Source organism: Rana temporaria, chromosome 4 (genome assembly GCF_905171775.1).
Source record: "Rana temporaria chromosome 4, aRanTem1.1, whole genome shotgun sequence".
NCBI lineage: Eukaryota > Metazoa > Chordata > Amphibia > Anura > Ranidae > Rana > Rana temporaria.
Window position 1 is genome coordinate 76301678 of NC_053492.1, and position 21465 is coordinate 76323142.

Here is a 21465-nt window from a genome sequence, read left to right on the forward strand (position 1 = left end):
CATTTTTTTTTTCTTGCTATTACCATAATTCACCACCAAAGAAAAACCAAAAATAAATTCTCTTCCTGCTGACGATCACAACGATACCTCATATGTGTATGTTGTTGTTTGTACCCGTAGTAGAGCCCAGACACAATGGTGCACATTTTGCATTTTTTTTTATCCTGCCTAAAACACACAGATACATATATATATCTCTTTTTAAATTTGACCCAAAGAATGCAGACCTTGACCTTTGACCCCAACCTTGACCCTTTGCCCTGACAAACTTTTATCTTGATAGTTTTTTCTCTTTTGTTTTTGTTTATTAATTTTTATTTTTGTTTTCTTAATTTAGAAGAGGCAGTAAACACAGGCATGAGCTCACAGGGAATGAACACTGTGATAGCTAATCAGAGTCTATGACAACGATCAGGTGACCTGGACCCGGGAGTCCCGGTGTTCTAACGATACGGTTCCCCTATCGGATAGGGTGCAGGCTGGAGTGTGCAGGTGCAATCCGAGCCGACGGAAATCTACGAAGCTGAATAGCTGTTTGTCAGCTGTAGACAGAGAATTCTTAATAAACAGGGCGCTCGCTCCCGATGCCCGGGGCTGGTTATACACGCCGCTTTCCGCTTGCTCTATACAGCAAGGGGCGGATGGTTTTCTGAAAGGGGCGGATATGGTTATAAGATGCTGCATGATGGCCAGTGTTTTTTTGTAAGGGGGCTGCTCAATATCACATCCGCCCCTTTGAGAAAAGCACTGGCCATCATGCGCCATCTTATAACCATATCTGCCCCTTGCTGTATTGAGATCTGAGCATTTATAACTATATCCGCTGCTTTGAGAAAAGTATCTGCCCCTTGCTGTATAGAGCAGCGTGTAAAACCAGGCCTGAGCATCGGGAGCGAGCGCCGTGTTCATTGTGCATGCTCCGTCAACAGCTGTTCAGGCTCTGAGATTTCCGTGGCCTCCGACTGCATAGTCGAGGCCGAACCCTATCCAATAGGGGAACCATATTGACAAAACACTGGGTCCTGATTGTTTTTACGGGACCAGGAATTCTTGGCACACGCTCCCCACACAAAGATATACACAAATATGCAGCCCCACTTACTTGAGGCTGCATATATGTGTACGGTAGGTGTTAAACTGTGCTAATGAATCCTAGTTGGAGCCAAACTTTAGCTTATAAGTACAAGTATTTATACATATGCTTAAGGGCTCTTTCACACGTCCGTTCAGTTTTTCAGATCAGTTTTTTTTTCATCAGTTGATCCGTTTTTCCATCAGTTTTTCATCAGTTTTTGCATCAGTTTTTCCATCCGTTTTTTCATCCGTTTTTTTTTTTTTTGGGGGGGGCTTTTTACATAGAAAAACGGATGTTAGCGGAACGGATGATAAACGGATCATCCGTTAACGTCCGTTTTTCGTCCGTTCCGTTTTTTAGACGGAAGAAAAATAGGGTTTTCTTCCGTCCAAAAAAACGGAACTGAACGCAGACGGATGCTAACGGACGTTAGCGGATGCTCATCCGCTAACGGACGCTAGCCCATAGGGAAGCATTGCGGTCCGTTAACGGACGTCCAAAAAACGGACGAACGGAACGGACGTGTGAAAGAGCCCTATTTTTCTTCCGTCTAAAAAACGGAACGGACGAAAAACGGACGTTAACGGATGATCCGTTTATCATCCGTTCCGCTAACATCCGTTTTTCTATGTAAAAAGCCCCCCCAAAAAAAAAAAAAAAAACGGATGAAAAAACGGATGGAAAAACTGATGCATAAACTGATGAAAAACTGATGAAAAACTGACGAAAAACTGATGGAAAAACGGATCAACTGATGAAAAAAAAACTGATCTGAAAAACTGAACGGACGTGTGAAAGAGCCCTTAAGACGATTTCTTTAGCTGCCAGGCACTGTTGCAATTCATCCTTCAATTTCACAATGTCAACAACTCTGTTCACCTCTCCCAGTAGTAACTCGCCAGCCTTCTAAACTGACATGTAAACACAGAATGCTGACAAATGGCAACTTGAGGATGGATTGCTCTGCAGTTGCCTATAACTTTCCAGGTGGGCAAGGGCTTGTTTTAAAGCTTATTTATTACTAGTTAACGAACTTCTGCAGGTAGTGATTATTGCACAGGTCTCAAAAACCATTTTGCTAGAGCTTAACTTTCTGTTAATGTGGTTTTAACTACCTTTTAATTTGTAGATTGACAACCCAGTGTCTGTTCTAACTCAAGAAATGAGTAAACTGTTTTTGCAGTCGAAGAATGAATCTGACAAGTACAAGGTGAGAAGAGTTCTAATGTATTATGAGTTTTCTTTTTCTCTGATACAAGGTACATACTGATACTCAACCGATCGCTTCAGCATCCAGTACTGATTGCTTGACTGTAATGTATGCTTCTGATAATTTTTTCAAACAATGAATGCATAATACATTTAAAATATGTGATTTATTTCTGCTTTAATTTCTCCTCTAACATTCCAACATACTTTTACTCTCATTTGTTCCTGGGCAAGTATAATCCATTGCAAAGATGGCTGCCTTTCAAATATCCTCATTTGTATGCAACAATTTTCATAGTACCAGGCTTAGAACCTTGTTGAGCTGTTAGGTTGTGTTACTATGGTTCCTGCAGGTCACTATGATGAGATAAGATGGATCTCATTTCATTCCCCTGCTCCAGTGCTATGTGCATGGGTTTTATTTATTTTTCAATAATCCATTTTAAAGCCGGCATCCCCTTCGGGATTGTGTAATCCCTTAATTTATCACGGGAAAGCGGCAAATTCTCAGTACGGTACGTCAAGATATGGGGCAGCCCTTCAGACCTATTGCTGGCCATTGCTTTTAAGCTAACCATATGGATATGTTTACAGGAGAAAGCACAAGGTTTTCTGGCACATGCCCTAACAAGAAACAACAAGGATCTCTCTGTATTTCAGAGGTTATAAAGTACATATTTGTGACTATTCATATGTACTGTGTAAGCTATTTAAAAGCTATATGCATTATGCATATAGGTTGGATATTTGGCTGCTGTAGAAGACAAATTATCAGTTGTCCTATGATTGGTCAAATGCAGTTTTCATTTGTCTACCATCTACAATTATGGCTACGCAGTAGCTGTTTTTCCATTAACTATAGATAATGAAGGGCAGTCTAACCTGCTTCCAGGGTCAGTTAAAGTGGAACCTAGCCTAACTTTTAGAAAACTGTGAGCAGGCAGCTTTTTATGGCAGATGAGATGTGCTATGTCTCTTCTGCAATCATACAAACTAAACTTCCTACTTGCAGTTTTCTACTGAATGTGCACTGAATTGCAAATGCGCAGCTCAGGTTGCATAACCGGCGCACTCTGGCTGTGCTGGAATCACTGACTCCAGTGCACACGCTTGGAATGACATCATCCCCTGCTGGCCAATTAGGAGGCTGAGATTCTGTGGGGATAAGGACAGAGGCCAGTGAGAGATGCAACTGCTGCATCATTGGAAGGTAGAGGTGAGTATACTGGGGTGTTTAGTTTGGCTTTAATATACAGAAAACTTTATCATGGATTTTTTTTAACTTGCATTTTTCTGCTTTAGTTTTTTATGAAAGCTACACAGCTGGAACAGATGAAGGAAGATTATTCCTACATCATGGAAACAAAGGCCAGAACAGATAACCAAATTAATTTTGGTGAAGAGGTAAGTGCTCACAATGACTTTACTGGTGACCGTGCAGGAGACAAATAGGTAGATTCAGGTAGAGTTAGGCCGGCGTATCAGTAGATACGCCGACCTAACTCAGAATCTGCACCGTCCTGTGTTTAAGTGTATTCTCAAACAGAGATACGCTTAAACATATCTAAGATACGACGGCTTGCGCCGTCCTATCTTAGGATTCGGCTCTATCCCACGTGTTGTTACGCCTGTAACAAGATGTCTCAAATTCCCAACCAAAACCTAGTCTTCCTCTCATCTTCATTTTTTATCTGGTTGCCGTGGACCGTATTAACTTCTGTTAGACATTTTTAAAATGGATGCATTATGTGATGCTGGTTTTTAAAGCCTAACTATATACAGTATATTGTGACTTTAAATAGCTAGCCCAAACAATTTCCTTTACTAATTAATGCAGCGGCTGTCAGCACTGTCTAAACTGTATGGAGCACTGGCTCCATACAGTAAAAAGCATTGTGCTCTAGCAGCGGTACGAGGACATCCCGTCCCATTCCCAAAACCAAATGGAGTCGGGCTGAGCGCTGCTCAGCCATTCACAGGACATTTGTGATTTTATGTATGAATACGGAAGGCTTCCGCTGATTGGTTTAGGTGGAGATCACAACCCCATTTGCTTGCCTCTCCACCTCAGCCAATCAGAGGATACCTTGTATTCGTTCCTAAAATCACAACACTGTATACTGTTGGTAGCTGATGCATATAGCACTGACAGCCGCTGCACCAATAGTAAACAAAATAGTTTGAGCCATCTTGGCAAACTATTTAAAGTCATTCCTGTGAATTGAGTTTTAAATGGCCTGTGCCTCTTTAAATTCTTGACATTTTGTTTTCTATTCCTTTCAATTTAGAAACTGCAAGAGCTTAAGCAGGATTGCATAGTAAAAGAGGATAGATTTAAAAATCTGGCATCCTTGGGTGAAATGAAGGAGAAGTTAGAAGATCTCAGCCGTAACATGGCCTGGGCAGTGGTAAGACTTTTTATGCATTTTTAGTTGGCATTGGTCAGTAAGTCTATCCTTTTTCAGTATTAAAGATGAGAAAAATATATGTACATGTGAGAGACATGGGGAGACGTATATAATGGCACACTAGGGTCATGGTTTTGGTTGTGGGTATCGGGAGGATACAGCCATATTTGTAGCTATATAGAAGCATGTACAATGTAAGTTGGTGTAAAAAAAGGGAACACATTTGTACTGATGGACTGTACACTTTTCTGTGTAATGTAACTAAAGGTCTGTGAATAGCGCAACTGCTTTTCTAAAACAGAAGGTAATTAAATTTCCACTCAGGCTTGAGATGAGACTTGGTTATGTTTTAATGGTAACTTTGAATGTGGAACCATTAAATGCTTCTGTTCTGATCATATAGAGGTGGCAGTAATATTAGATCCCTGATTGTAGATGCGTTTTTTCCATCAAATCGTTGGTTAACTGTCATCTGTCATAGTCATGTTATTTATATAGGCTGTTTTCAGACAGATGAGTTTTTTTCTGCGTTTTTACCACGCTAAAAACCCAATCCCTTTAAGTCCTATGGAGCTCCTAACAGCACTGCGCTGCAGGTGTGGTGCGTTTTGAAAAACTGACAATGATGTCATTAGTTTTTGGGATGCCAGCAGGTGCACAATAAAAACATGTGGCTTTGTGTAACTAAAAGGCGAGTTTCATCCGTGTGCTGGCTTCTATACAATTTTTGGGCAATTTTTTGATGTTTTGCCAAGGCACCCCTGAAGAAACCTGAAGGCACCCCAGCGTGCCTGGCCATTCTGGTTGAAAAAGGCTGGTCTAGGAGACCACTTATCTGAACCAAGGACCATTTATACAATGCCAAGAACCCATTAAACATTCAAGGGATTGAAAAGGCTTAAGCTGAAGTTTAGTTAAAAACTGCGGCTGCATACTGTAATATTCTCAGTGATGTTGAAGACCCCCCCCTCCCCTGTAGCTGTGGCTAATGGCAGCGGCTATGACTGAGGAATTGTGCTGCTCATGTTCCCTATCCTGGCTCTTTGGGCATTCACAAAACACTTACTATTCTCCTCCCAGAATGCAACGTGTCATACAATTTGTCATCATGGAGATATGTTTGTCCTTCATCATTTGTATTTAGATTTGACATCTTTTACATACATTTGAATGCAAGAGATTGATCCATTTCTTTTTTTTTAAGATGGGTCACTGTTTTGATAAAATAATGCCCTATGGTCATCAAATATTGCATTCGGGTTATTCCCCTGGAGGAGAGGGTTATGATTTAGTTAAAGTTTCAAGGTATCAGTAAGTGCTGTGGACGTTAAATACAAAAAGAGGGTTCATTCCTGTGATCTGCTGTTCTGCCAAGTTTATGAATCGATAAAGAAACCGCAGGTATTTCCCCGGTGTGTCGTCATACATTTATTGTGCATACCTAAAGAAAGGTGCCTTTAAAAAAAAAAAGCCTTTGTTCTCACGTCCCTAGTTGCCCCTATATGTTACCTTGCATGTATTCTGGCACTGCAGCCTCATTCAGTCTCTTGTCTGTGCCTTGTAGTGCCATAAGGATCAGAGGTAGTAACCATAGATCTTATTGAGGGACAAAGGCATCCAACACACCTAAAAAAGGTAAAATTAAATAAGGCTAGAAGGTGGGAGACATGGGCCACTGAAGTGAGTTCTAAGAGCTACCTTCTTTTAAATCAGTGATTCTCAACTCTTGTCCTCAGGACCCACTAACAGGCCAGGTTTGCAAGATAACTGAAATATATCACATGTAATATAATTTGCTACTCAGTGATTGCAGTATTCAAGTCTGTATTTCCTTCCCCATGGTAATACTTAAATTCTGGCCTGTTTTGGGAGGATTTCTTAAAGCTTGTTGCTTTAAGGTAGACCCTACACAGTGCTAACATCTTTTCCTGCAACTACAATCTCCCCATTAACACAGTGTTGACAGGGGAATCCCTTCCGCTGAGCAATTGTATTCTCCCAGCGATGGGTTGGGGTTTGGGAAGCCGAAGCTGTAAGACCCAGCAGACTGGTTGTACCCAAATTGATCAATCGATCAACTTGGTACATTCAGCCTGGCCATACATGATTCGAATCTCAGCTGGTGCCTGCTGAACCGGCCGAGATTCAAACCATCTGTGGCCGTCTTAAAGTGGTAGTAAACTCTGTACTACCACTTTTACCTACAGATAAGCCTATAATAAGGCTTAGCTGTAGGTATAAAGAATATCTCCGTACCGTACAGGTTTAGGAGAAATTCCCCTGACAATGCGCCGCTGACTGCAGCGGGGATCCTCAGCTAAAGGCTCGGCTGCCGCCGGGCCTTGCCGGAAAGAAGTCTCCCGCAAGCATGAGCGGGAGTGACGAACGACATTGCCGCTCCAGCCACTCACATTGCTGGAGTAGCGATACCCGGAAGACACGCCGAGGCAAGATGACATCTCCCTCGGCCTGGACCAGGTAAGTTCCCCACACCTCGTTCCAGGGTAAGTATTTCATAATGAGCTAGTATGCGGTGCATACTAGCTCATTATGGCTTTTGCTTTTCAGGTATGGGAAAAAAAAAAAAAAACAGCAGCGGGTTTACTTCTGCCTTAAGACTTTATAAGATAAGAAGGATATCGGATTAAATTCATTCATGGAATTTCTTTACAGGCCACATTTTGTTCTTTCTTTTAATGATTAGCATAGAAACTTTGTCCATTTTATATTCTAGGTAATCGAGATGGAGAAACAGCTAAACCCAGTTAGGGAACAAATAGCTGCAGAAGAGGGGCGCACAGTGAAGTTTGAGCAGAAGATCAGTGAATGGCAGGTATTGCATAGATCTTGTGTCATATTGTTATGCTCCATGAAAAATCGTCAGTCAGAAACTGAGACTGTGTGTGTGTGTTTTTTTTTATTTTTATGTAAATTAAAGTGGACTTGAGCGCTTTGCTCATGCATGTAATAGAAAATAGTCACTTTTACCAGACACAAAATGTAAGTAGATGTATGAAAATCACCACCAATCCCTTTAGCATTTACACGTCACACTTGGAGTACATGGCAACTGTGCCAAATCACTTTACTGCTTTCACTTTCTGCCTTGTACAACATAAATACTAGGCATTGATCAAATGGTCTTTGGCTACCTGGAGTGTTTTTGTGTCTCTTTTTTCTAATAAAACAGATACCAGGATCAGGTCAATAGTGTATCACCACTGAGCAGCGCCACAATGACAGAAGTGACATTTTTGCCAGTGGTTGCTGGTGGGTTTTTCTTTTGGGGGGTGGCAAACAACCACCCCCACCCCCCCCCTGGGTGGCTGGTGGCGCTTCCCTAACCCACCCCCCCCCCCCCGGGTGGCAGCAGCTCCGGTGTCCGCTCATCCAGTGGCTTCTGTGTGGCTTCTCTCTCTCTTCCTCGGGCAGCGGGGTGCAAACAGCGGCTCCGATGTCCGCTCATCCAGCAGCTTCCTGTCTGTGTATCTCCTCTTTCTTCTTTTTTTAGTTTATATCTTCTTTATTAATTTTCTTCATAGTATAAAAACAGATTACATCCATATAAAATCTTAATGTTATCTTTTTCTTATTACTCATATAGCATAATCTTTTCAATATCAAACATTTATTCAATTTCTTTCCCCGCCCCCCCCCCCCTCCTCTTCTTTGCTATCAGGGTTAATAATTTTTCCCTTTCATATGGGGTGTCCCATTTTTTCCAGCCAGGGGTTCCATGTTTCGCCGAATTCCCTGATGTTCCTTCTCTTAATATATACTACCTTCTCCTTCCATATTGTTTCGGTTACTACGTTGATCCACTCTCTTACTGCTGGGGGATTCTCTGCTTGCCACCTTTGGGTAATTTGTTTTCTTCCCTGAAAGAGGCACTTTAGCACTGCTTTTATTGTACTGGATACTCTGCTAATTTCTTCCCCCAGTCCCAAAATGCACGTTCTGGGGTCCATCTCCAACTTTGTTTTATATATCTTGTGTATGACATTAAGGATCCCTTGCCAATACCTAAACAATTTTGGGCACCTCCATAATGTGCATCAGGTCCCCCGTGTCTTGGCATCTAGGGCAACTCGCGTCTACTCTCCACCCGAAGTTAAATAATCTTTTTGGTGTATAATACGTCCTGTGTATCATCTTCAGGAATGAAAACTTCTGTGCGGGCGAGACTGTCACCATGTGTCCTCTCTCCAATATCTTCCTCTATTGTCTATAGCCCCCAGATCTTCCTCCCATCTCTCTCTACTTTTAAGCTGTTCTGGGCCCTCAATGCTTCATTCACATTAACATGGATAGATTTCCGAGATATACCCCTTCATCTCTCTACTACCTCCCAGTTTTCGTGCGATGGGGGTCCTATCCCACGTTGGACCTACTCTATCAAACTGGACATTTAAAGCATGTCTAATTTGAAGATATCTATAAAACGTATGGTTTGGTACGTCATATTCCTGTCTTAAGGCGGAAAGCGTTTTTAAAGTTCTTCCTTTGTATAGCTGAGCCAATCTAACTATCCCCTTTACTGCCCATTCCCTGATTTCCCCGACTGGCTCCATATCCTGTAAGTTCCTGTTATTCCACAGGGGCGCATATTCTGTTACACCACCCTGTCCTCCCAATGACCTTACTGCTTTCCATACTTTAATGGCCATCTTGACCGTGTTTTTTTTTTTTAAACAAATGAGTTGGCTTCCAACACCTCTACCACTGTTTTATGGGGTGCCCCAAAATCATCAGGCCTCCGTTTATGTCCCCTCCTGGCTCTGTTCTTACTCCTATATGCTGCAATTGTGCTGCCAGGAAGTAACAACGTGGATGTGGTATTGCCATTCCCCCCTCTTATTGGTAGTTGTAGGGTTTGTAACCTGATTCTAGCTTGTCCTCCTTTCCATATTCGTTCTCTAAACAAGGTGTCTATTTTCCTGAACCATTTTTTATGGATCCATATGGGTGCGTTATGCAACACATATAATAATTGTGGCATCCACAACATTTTGATCAGATTACATCTCCCCGCGACTGACAGCGGGAGATGCCGCCAAATTTGAATTTTATTTCTAAATTTGGACAGTAGGGGGACTAATTTATTCCCTATATATTTGTTAAGATCACTTGTTCTATGTATTTCATACTCCCCACTATCTCCAACTGTGGGATTTCTACCAATGTCTGGATCCTCATTGGGTCTACCGGCATTAATGCTGATTTCTCCCAATTTATGACCAATCCTGAGAGTCTTCCAAATTCTCTAAAAATAGTCATTGCCTGTTTAATGGAGTGATCCGTGTCACCAAGGAAGAGGAGAACACCGTCGGCGTAGAGAGCAATCCTCTCTTCCCCAGTCGGTCTCACGAACCCCTCCATTTTTTGTATCCGTTCTTATTGCAGTGGCCAGCCGTTCCATTGCTAAGACAAACAGCAGGGGTGACAATGGACACCCCTGCCTCGTGCCCCTCTTTAACTGAACCTTAGCTGAGTAATCATTGTTGACTCTAATTCTCGCGCTAGGGCCGTTGTACAATATCTTAACCCACCTAATGAATTTTGGACCAAACCCCAAAATTTCCAAAACATGCCAGATATACCCCCATTCCAGGCTGTCAAAAGCTTTGACCACATCTAGGGACATTACTGCTCTTGTGCCTCCGTTCTCTATTGGCATTTGCAAATTAAGAAATACCCTTCTAATATTCATGCTAGTTGATCTGCTTGATATAAATCCAGTTAGATCTTGATGTATAAGTCTCACGACAATTTTATTTAGCCTACCCGCCATTATTTTAGCCAATATTTTAGCATCTGCACAGAGAAGGGAACTAGGACGATATGATGTTGTATCTAAAGGGTTCTTCCCCTCCTTGTGCAGTACTATTATTGTAGCTTCAGCCATGGAGGTGGGCAACTTCCCCCCTTCCATCGCCCAGTTAAATACTTTAAGAAGTTCTGGGAGTAACACTTTCCCATAATATTTATAGGTTTCCACCGGAAATCCATCCGGTTCGGGGGATTTTCGATTAGCCATTTCAGTAACTGCTAATTGAACCTCTTCAAGGGTTATTGGGGCCTCCATTTGCTCTTTCTCTATCTCCATGAGAGTCAGTAATTCTAAGTTCTCAAAAAAACTTCCAATTCCTCCGCTCCCGCCACCCCTTGTGACCTATATAACTTATCATAATATTCTCTGAATGTGTCTGTAATCACTGACACCTGTGTGGAAATTTCTCCATTAAGTGTGTTTATCGCGGGTACCACGGAGGGGGAGGAATTGATTCTTACTAGGTGGGCCAACATTCTCCCGATGCTTTCCCCCTCCCCAAAGGCAACTTGCTTTTGAAATAATCTCTTGTTCTCTGATTTTCTTATCATTTCAACCCTATACTCCTGTTGCTTGTTTAACCATATTCTTTGTTTCTCCGGTATTGGGTTCTCAATATATTCCTTCTGAATTCTCTAGTTCCATCCTAATCCTATTTTCCCATTCCCTTGATGCTTTTTTAATTTTCGCCACTTGTTGAATACATAGGCCCCTGAGAAATGCTTTCAATGCATCCCACATCACTCCCCTCGTCACAGTTCCTTCATTGAACTCTATAAACTCTTTTAAAGTGGTTGTAAACCCACTATTTGGACTTTTACCTACAGGTAAGCCTACAACAAGGCTTACCTGTAGGTAAGGAGAATATCTCCTAAACCTGCACGGTTTAGGAGATATTACCCCCGCAATGCGGGCGGCGCATGCGCAGGGGGGACTCCACGGCTGAAGGACCGGCATCGCCGGACCCTGCCGATTTTAAATCTCCCGCGCGCACGCGCGGGAGTGACGTCATCGCCGCTCCAGCCAATCACAGCGCTGGAGCGGCGATACCCGGAAGACACGCCGGAGCAAGATGACATCCTGCTCGGCGTGGACCAGGTAAGTGGTACACACCTCGTTCCGAGGTAAGTATTTCATAATAGGCTAGTATGCGATGCATACTAGCCTATTATGCCTTTTGCATTGCAGGTTTGGGGGAAAAAAAAAAAAGTTTATGCGGTTTACAACCGCTTTAATTTTGATAATATCACCTCAGGATCCCCCATTGGTTCAAACCATAACGGGCTAATTTTCCATTCCCTACCACGCCTTCTCCCCTCTAAATTTACCGTTATTGTCACCAGTGAGTGGTCTGATACCCCTCTGGCCTGGTATACTATTTACCTCATTATTTGAGACGCTTCCACATTACCCAGGACTAAATCTATCCTTTTTTTTTTTTTTTTTAAGTGTATTTTGTGCGTGTACTCGAGCCCCTGGGAGATACTGTGCTGTGTGAAGTGTTTTAACACTTAAAGTGCTGATTTCTGCCTAGTCACACCCCTTGAATAAGATGTGTGAACCGAATGATATTGGTATTGGAATTTCCTATTCTGAACTTGTTTCTTAATTTCATTCGTATAGTGTGTCTCCTGTAAGCAGATCAGCCCCACCTTGTGCGCTTCTAAGATATGAAATACTGCTGCATTCCCCATTCCAGGATCCTATTTTCAATTTTCTATCCTGCATTAAATCGCCTTAAATCATAACAAAAATAGAACAAATAAAAAAATTTCAGCAACAACACAGGGCACTCTTATACTTCCTAAAAAAAAAAAATACCCTTAAGTACCCTTTGATAGCTCGCCCTTCCCTTTTCCCCCTCCTTCCAGCACCTTTCTAGGTAATCCCTAAGGGCTTTTTTTGTGATCGGACCATATACACCCCCATTTCTCCCAATTCCATACTCTCCCCTCCCCCCCCCCCCCCCCCCATACCTCCCTCATACCAAATTCCATTGCAATACACTCCCCTCTCATTCTGTATCCCTCATAGGGTATGTGTCTCACCAAACACATCTATAATGCTTATTATTCCTTAACCTCCCTGTATCTTTTCTTTAAGCTAAATGTCCCTTCATTTTAATAAGAGCTGGTCCTTTTTGTCCTCCAACCATGTCATCGCGCCTTCTGCAGAATCAAAAAGAAAGTCCCGTCCAATCCTGCCACCCGCAGTCGCGCTGGGTATAGTAGGGCATATGTTAGATTAAACTTTTGCATTTTACGTTTGACTTCAATAAAACTTGCCCTCCGCTTCTGCAGAAGGGGTGAGAAATCTGGGTACAATGAAACCTTCGACCCTTCACACAAAATTCTCCCCATCTCTCTACCCCTTCTCAGTAGCGTTACTTTATCCCTATAATTTAGGAATTTCATCAACATTGATCGTGGACGTCATCCTGAGGGGGAGGTTTAGTGGGAACTCAATGGATTAGTCCCTTCGCACTTTTCCAGCAGTCCCACCACTCTTACATTATCCTTGCGGTTTCTGTTTTCCATTTCATTAATTTTTTCCTCAAACTTGCTCATTTGTTCTTTCATTATTTTGACCCCCTTGCTTTACTGGGTATAGGTCATCCTCTATTTGAGAAATTCTTCCCTCTGCCTCGGTTATCCTTTCATTTGTTTTTTGGAGCTCTTGTCGCACTGAGATTAACTCCTCTTTAACGCTCTTCATCTGGTCACACATCTCCCCCAGTGTCTGGTTGCATGTATTAACCACCAGGAATACATCATTTAATGTGGGGGTGCCCTCCTCGATTGGATCTGATACTAGATCTATCATGGTCCCTTTATCAACCGTAGCTATATTTTTATTGCTGACATTTTTAGCGATGGCTACCGATTTGTCCTTGACTCTTCCTGTCGTTTGTTGTTTTAGTCTGGGGTAGCAGCCCCCCTTTAACAGGGTATGGTCTGATGTATGCGTAAATTTCTCTATCTTGGCAGCTGCTGCGCTAGCTGAACCGTTTTTATCCTTTTCCGTAACTGACCGTAGTGATTGTGGCCCCGACATAGCTGCTGTTTTTTTTTTATTGTTAATTATTTCCTTCCCCCACTATCTAACTCAATGTTCCTTTTTTCCAAAAAAAAAGAAAGGGGAGGGCGAGGGGAAAAAGGAAAGAAAATAACCCTTTTCTAGGTACTCGTGGTACTCCAATATGTCCAAAGTCCATTAATGGCAACGCAAGTTTTAGTATGGGGGGGGGGAGAGAGAAGAGGAAAAAGTCAATAGCTTAAAACTTCCGGACTTTCCAGCTTTTTCACTTTATACATAAACGATATGATTGACCAGATCAGCATCTTCCCCGACGGCCAATCTAATGAATTAAAGGCTATTCCAACTTTTTTCCCCGCAAAGGAAGAGATATAATTCCTTTCCCTTACTCAACAGTGGGGTAGCCAATTGGAATCAAAGCGCAGGGGCAAAGAAAAAAGTTCCAGGAGACCACTTTTGTATACCGTGTGCACCGTCCATATATTGTGCACTGCAGGTGGTGTATATCTATTAGAGCTGCACGATTAATCGCGGAGAGAATCGCGATCTCGATTCTCCCCACCTGTGATCTCCCCGCGGGATGACCCGCGATTCTTATGTGTCACCGCCATTCCACGTAACCAGCGTGGAACGCAAATGCCGCCGACATCGGAACAGACGTGAGCAGCCTGGGCTTCTCTCACAGTTCAATACAACTCTAGTGTGTATCGATGCGCCACCCAGTGGTTGCCGGCGGTACTGCTTCTGATGTATTTATCTTTCTCACAGTTCTGTACAACTGTGTGTATCCATGCGCCACCCAGTGGTTGCCGGCGGTACTGCTTCTGATGTATAAAAAACAGACCAGGGATATGTCTATATTGTTAAAGACCATATAACACCTATGAAAAAAGCAAAATCAAAGTTTGATTCTGCTTTTTTCAAAGGAGTTATATGGTCTTTAATATTATAGACATATCACTGGTCTGTTTTTTATATATTCGTATTTTCAAATAAATCGCAGGTTTATTTATTTGGGGGGGTTTCTGGCAATCAATTTTTGAAAATCGTGAGAGAATTGTGATCTTTAGTCTAAGCAAAAGAATGGCGATTCTCATTTTGACCAGAATCGTGCAGCCCTAATATCTATCCATATAGACAGTACACCACCTGCTATTTTACTACATGCAGCACATTATATACCAATTGTTTCCAGCATATCAGTACCATACTATGCACTGTACTCTTCTGTTGTTTTTTACTCACAAGGATTTACTCGGATGACACAGGTGGTTTCAGGTTTTCAAGTTTTACCCTTTTCCAGCGCCTTCTTATATTCAGACATAGCCGACCTTCTTCCTCTTATGCTCTGGTATATACTTGCATATACTCGCTTGTGCCTCTGTCCAGAGCTTATTCCTCAGTGCTGCACTGCTCTCCTCCGCTCACCCTGCCGCCAAAAAAGTCCACTGCCTCCCCTACCTCCACGGGGGGGGGCCCTCTCCAATAGCCCAGCTTGAGGTGTCAGTATCAGACCGCCGCCAGCCTTCGTTCCGCTGCTCTCCGAGCCCCTCCGGTCACGTGACTCCGGCCGTCCAATCAGGAATGCCAGAGGAATAAGCGTGCAGCACAGCGGTACAGGAAGCTGTACGGGGGAGTCGACAATCCAACAAGCGTCCAGCGGAGGATGCCGACCAGGGGGCACACGTCCCCGCCTGCTCCTGCTCAGTCCCGCACAGTAAGCTTGGCTGCTGCTGCTTGACTGTGTATATCGCAGATCGGTGCTACTGATCCTTCGGTCCTCTAATCCTTCGAGCAGGGAGTTACACATAGGGCTGACCACTGGCCTGAGGGAGACACACACCTCGCTCCACCTCACATCCTCACTCTACCATCCGGTCACGCCCTATTGATAAAAAATAAATCTGCCCTCTCTCTTTCTTAGAGCACTAGGCATCCACAATAGGATCGCCTGATGCATTGGCCAATCGGGAAACGGGTCTCGCCACTAGCCTCCTGATTGGCGGAGAGGAAATTTAGTGTGAAAATAGCTCAAATTTATTTGCCAACGTCACACAACTGGGGGGGATCGAGGGCATAGTGCCTCTGGCTCTAATCACATGCTTCAAAATTTGTAATTAGACAAATGGACTGGTACTGAGAATGCTTGCACACATCTGGTTAAAACCATGGCTGTAGACTTTCAGATACATTTGGATTGTTCCTGTACATATTACTATTGTCTGTGAGTCTAGCTTATGAATTTTTTACTCATTGTTAAGTTGAATCTGATGTCTTCTTGGATTTCTCTATGAATACATTAATGAGATTATCCTGTTGCCACTGCAGCTAATGGTGTTCGTTCCACTGATTGCTTCTACTTACAAAGCAAACAAATATACATGCAGATATTGAATTGTTTCCTGAGGCCCTGTTGGAGTGGTAGGACCTATTATGCTACAGTCTCTAATCATAAGTGATTGGGCATAGCTTTAAAGAGTAACTCCACTTTTGTTAAGAAAAAAAAACATTGATCTGTGTATATTATAACAGTGCAATCAGAGCAAACCTTAGTAATATAAAATGAGATGAAAATCACCAGCTGAAAACCTGGGAAATTCTGAGACCCAATAACAAAAATGTGCAACACATAAAATTATATGATAAGTGTCCATATGTGATAAAACCAAAGGACGTGATAAAATGATAAATGTAAACAGTCCACAGCCAGAAGTAATCTTCAAACAGATTGTTATCAATAACCCAAGGTGAGTAGAGGATAAACCCATTGAGTGAGTAGAGTCCACCACCAATCACACGGTTGCTTTGCTCACCTCATTAACTGACCCCTGTACCACAGAAGGTCAGAAACGCCTTTTTCCCACTAACCTGGGAAATTTGGTATATAAGGAGATGATCACTTGTTTCAGCTACCAAGAACTGTACCGGCATCCATATGGCATTAAAACATGAAAAAAGAGAGGATCTAAGTGCTCATTGAGTATAAAACATGACATGCTTTATTAGTATAACACTTACTAGTTTCCTCATCTTGGTTTCAGCAAAAGAGCAAAGCAAACAGCCAAACAGAAACAGCTGAAGGAACACGCGTCCCGCTCGGATGGCAGTGGGTGACGTCAGAGTATGTGGCTCCTCCCCCCGTAGCGCTGCGTCCTCCGGGACGTAGTCAGCAGGGTGGAGCCACGGCGTCACCCGTTTGTGGCATAAAAATTAATACAATCATCCTTCTTTAAATTGAAGAGAAACCAATCTTGACAATAGTGCAATGTGGAGAGCAATTGCTTTAGAATAAGAATGGTTAAGGTTTGTTGGGCCAATGACACCCCAGCCATTTGAGTGTACCCAGTATAACTTGGTAACATAATCAATTTATACAGTAATATATGTAGGCCAAGGAATAAGGTAAAAAATGGGTATGTGTTGGTTGTCTCCTACTCTGAGTGTCAGGATGGGCTTGTGTTGTAAATTATATGGCAATCTGGGGGATGATTGGGTATTATTATTATGATAAATCACAAGAATGGGGAGAGAGACGTGAGGATATTAAGTACAGAGATTTTATAATTGTCAATCGGCTGGATTCTAATGAGTAAAATGGCAGGATCTGCATCGCTTTTAGGTGTAATTTTTCCCTTTGGGAGCTTCTCGCCAAAAATAGATTTTTTGTTGCAGGGAATGCCCAAAATCGGACTTGTTTCTTAGTGCAGACTTCTGAAAAAATCAGTGAGCCAATCACACGGGTAGGAAATTACTTTGCTGGGGAGCATTCTGTACACCATCTGTGTACAAAATGCATCCAGGTAGCCATATTGTATTGCATTTTGCAGAAAATTATAGAGCTGCAAATTGAAAAAGAAAGGTAAATTTTAATAACATTCAATTACAATATGACTTGTGGGGGCAAATGTTTTTGCTGTGTTTTTTTTCCCCCCTGCAATTTGTTTACTAACAAAAGTGGAAGTTACTCTTTAAATATAACTACCCTTGGCATCACCTCAGACCTATTGAACAATGTATGCCAGACACTGCATATTAATAGTTAATACCATCAGTAGAGCATGCATCGCACAGAAGGAGTTTTCCTTACTTTGTTTATTTGATGTGAGTATAGTTTTAAAATGTTAATACACTGGAAAGGAATCTTAAAAATGGAACCTCTGCTGTTTGGATTCAACCCCACCCCCCACCCCAGTGTCACATTTGGCACCTTTCAGGGGGGGGGGGGGCCCGTCTAAGATAGGTATTTGCACCCACTTCTGGATTTAGACCCCCACATTATCTGCAGGAGTCTACGCCACGTAAGGCCCCCCCACTCGCTATTTTCTGGGAGACATACGGGTCCCAGAAGACAGCAGGGACCAGTGGCATTGAGCAGGCAGTAGGGAACCAGGAAGTGAAGGCCTGTTTCCTTTATCGAAAATGACAGTGGCAACACCCGAGAGCCGAGCGATCGCTCAGCTACGGGTGCCGACATTGCGGGCGCACTGGACAGGCAAGTGTCCTTATTTTAAAAGTCAGTAGCTGCAGTATTTTGTAGCTGCTGATTTTAAAAAATTAAAAGATTTTTAGTGGACCTCCACTTTAACCACAATATGATAATTGCTTTCTTGCCTTTTATACACAATAGGGATTTGTTGAGGGAGAATGTCATATTTGTTGGGTGGAGGTTGTCGCATTACCATGTATTTGATGGTTTTAACAAAACTTTTGTTCTACATGATGTAACATTTTAACTTTTTTTTTTTTTGATCCTCAAATGTATTTGCAAAAAGTTTTTAAGTGATGGTGTTAGACCAGTAGTTGATTCTAGGTACAGTAGCATTAAATAAATTTATTTTTTTCAGGAAAAAGTTAACAGTTGTGATGGAAATTTCCGAGATATACAGGGGAAGCTGGAAATGATCAGCCAGGAGGCTCAGGCATTGAAACCACAGTGCTTAGCATTAAAAGATGATGTGCAGCAAAGGAAGAAGGCCTACAATGAATCTGAGGTATGTCCCTCAACTAGACCTTTTCCCCTTTCTTGGTGTGTTTGTATTCCATTGGACGTTATCACCAAATTTAAGCCCCCAAATCACCAATAATTGTAGCAAAGAACTTTAAAGAGCATGCAACTCTTGGAACCACATAAAAAAGGTTATTTTTAAAAGCTTAGACCCGGATTCACAGAGAGTGGGCGCACATTACGCCGCCGTAGCGCAAATTATATACGCTACGCCAACGCAGCGCAGAAAGGCAAGCATGGAATTCACAAAGCAAATGCTGCCAAAACTGCGCTGGGTTTCGAAGGCCTAAGTCTGCGTAGGTGGAAGTGGGCGTGAGCCATGCAAATGATGGGCCGAGCGCCAGACAGATAAGTATCACCAACTGCGCATGCGCCGAGACGAGGATGCATCCCTCTACGCATGCTCATAACCATGTCGAAACAACTGCCTAAAATACGCCGGATCACTGGCTACGGCGTTAACGTAACCTACGCCCCGGCCACACACACACGTCCAAAGTAAAATATGCCGGCTTGTGTTCCCTGGTGCAGACCTTTGCATGTCTGCTGCCGGGTTACACCTCCTTTATGGGTCTTAACTTTACGCCGAACGTACGACTTGCGCGCACATCGCGTAGCCTGTGTCAGGCGCACGTACATTCGTGAATCGCCGTATTGCCCTCATTTGCATATTTGAATAGAGAATCAATGGGAGCGCAACATGCGTCCAGCCTAAATATGCGCCCACACTACGCCGGCGGGATGAAGCCTGTTTTTAGGCGTATCTTAGTTTGTGGGTCCGGCGCACTGATACGACGGCGCACATTTGCACTTACGCGGCGTATCTTGAGATACGTCGGCGCAAGTGCTTTGTGAATCCGGGCTTTAGAGTTTATTATACAAATGTTAAAAACACATATGGCACCATACCCAACATTCTAGCACAAGGGTATATATTACACCTGACTACAGAGTAAAGAGAAGTATTTTGTGTGTCTTCTCAACGCGCTTCGAATAGTCAACATTTTCATCAGGAGAACATGTGGACGATATCCATTTGGTTGAATCCAATCGTTTAAGAGCAATAGATGTATGTTTATACTGAAGACCACTAAATGTGGACCATCCTTTCCAGAAAGGGGCACAGAGGAGTTGCAGAGGACTGAAGAGTACCCAGCTCTTGCACAAGGGATGCCAAAGATGGCCGCTACGCCTAAACAAACTATTAAAGTAGTACTATAGGCAAAACTTTTTCTTTTGGCATTGGATAGAGCAAGGGAGGGTTAAAACTCCTGGCAGATTTTTTTCTCCATCTGTGTCCCACTGCAGAGATTTCCCTTCACTTTCTGTCCCACAGCCAAACAGGAAGTGAGAAGAAATCCCTGCAAAATAAAGTAATGGTAAGCTCTGTTACACCACTTATACCTACAGGTAAGCCTATAGTAAGCCTTACCTGTAGGTACTGTAAATATCCCCTAAACTTGCAGTTTAGGAGATATTCAGAGTGCATGCAGCCGGTGACATCATGGGCACATGTGCAAGTGCAGGAGTGACGTCATTGCACTCCCAGCCACCAGGGGAAGATGGAAGCTCTTTCAGTGGTGACAGAGTGGTGCTGGTGGGCTTTGACTAAGGTAAGCGTTTCATAATGTGCTAGTATGCAATGCATACTAGCACATTATGACATTGCCTTGCAGGGATTTTTTTTCCCCACCATCTGCGGTTAATACCGCTTTAAGGGAATTCCTTGGGGACCCCCAGGTCACCAGAATCAGTGTCCCCATTGAAAGATTTCTCTTACTTTTCTGGGGATAAACCAAAATTTGGGATTTTCTTTTACTTTCACTTTCAATGATGATGGTAAACAAGTCAAATAGAGAGGGTGAATCACCCTAATAGGGGCACAGACCGCAATAAAGACTGATGGGGGTTCTAATCCATCTCCACTCTATGCAAAACCTACAAAAGTTGCCTTTGGTTATAATTTAAACCCAATTTCACAGAAAGTAGCTGACAAGTCACATGGGGTCCAAAAAAGGAGTCCAATTTCAGAGTACAGTTCAGAGGGTGATTGATATCAGTCATATTGAGCATGCAATGCTCCAACTTCCATGTGCAAAATATCTCCAGCACAAGACAGTACTCTGAAATTGGACTCCTTTTTTTGGATCCCATGCCTGGGATTGATGGGTCCACATTTAGTGGCCTTCAGTATATAGATACAGTTTTGTTCAAAATTATTCAACCCCCCAATGCTGTAAAGGGTTTTAGGGAATTTAGTGTACATTTGTAATTGTATTCAGAATGAAATCCTACAAGGACTTCTTAAAGAACCATATGCAACTAAAATGACATCAATTGGTTTTGTAATACAGTAGTAAATGTTTATTTTGTGAATTCTTCATTTACACAATTATTCAACCCCTTAAAGACTACCACTCTGAAGAACAGAGGTTCATTGAAGTGTTTTCAATCAGGTATTGAAAACACCTGTGGATGTCAGGGAGCAGCAATAAAGCCTAATAAGCACCAATCAGGCAGCTTTAAAATGATTGTGATACTCAGCTCCTTCTAGACATTTACTGGTGTGGTTACAAACATGGTGAAGTCAAGAGAATGGTCCGGGAAGACAAGAGAAGAGGTGATTACTCTTCACAGGAAGGGCAATGGCTATAAGAAGATTGCAAAGATGTTAAACATACCAAGAGACACCATAGGAAGCATCATTCGCAAATTCAAGCCAAAGGGCACTGTTGAAACACTACCTGGTCGTGGCAGAAAGAAGATGCTGACTTTGACTGCTGTGCGCTACCTGAAGCGTAGAGTGGAGAAAAGTCCCTGTGTGACTGCTGAGGAACTGACAAAAGATTTGTCAGATGTGGGTACTGAAGTTTCTGCTCAGACAATACGGCGCACACTGCGT

The 21465-nt window shown here is 42.7% G+C and overlaps 1 protein-coding gene across 1 annotated transcript in view; it reads left to right on the top strand.

Annotated features, from left to right (window-relative positions):
* The window catches only part of SMC6 (structural maintenance of chromosomes 6), a 134156-nt gene that overhangs the window by 31497 nt on the left and 81194 nt on the right, over positions 1-21465 (top strand). The window contains exons 7-11 of the mRNA XM_040348559.1: positions 2205-2285; positions 3587-3688; positions 4573-4692; positions 7427-7525; positions 18403-18549. Of these exons, the coding sequence (XP_040204493.1) occupies positions 2205-2285; positions 3587-3688; positions 4573-4692; positions 7427-7525; positions 18403-18549 (549 nt within the window). The remainder of the gene's footprint in view (positions 1-2204; positions 2286-3586; positions 3689-4572; positions 4693-7426; positions 7526-18402; positions 18550-21465) is intronic.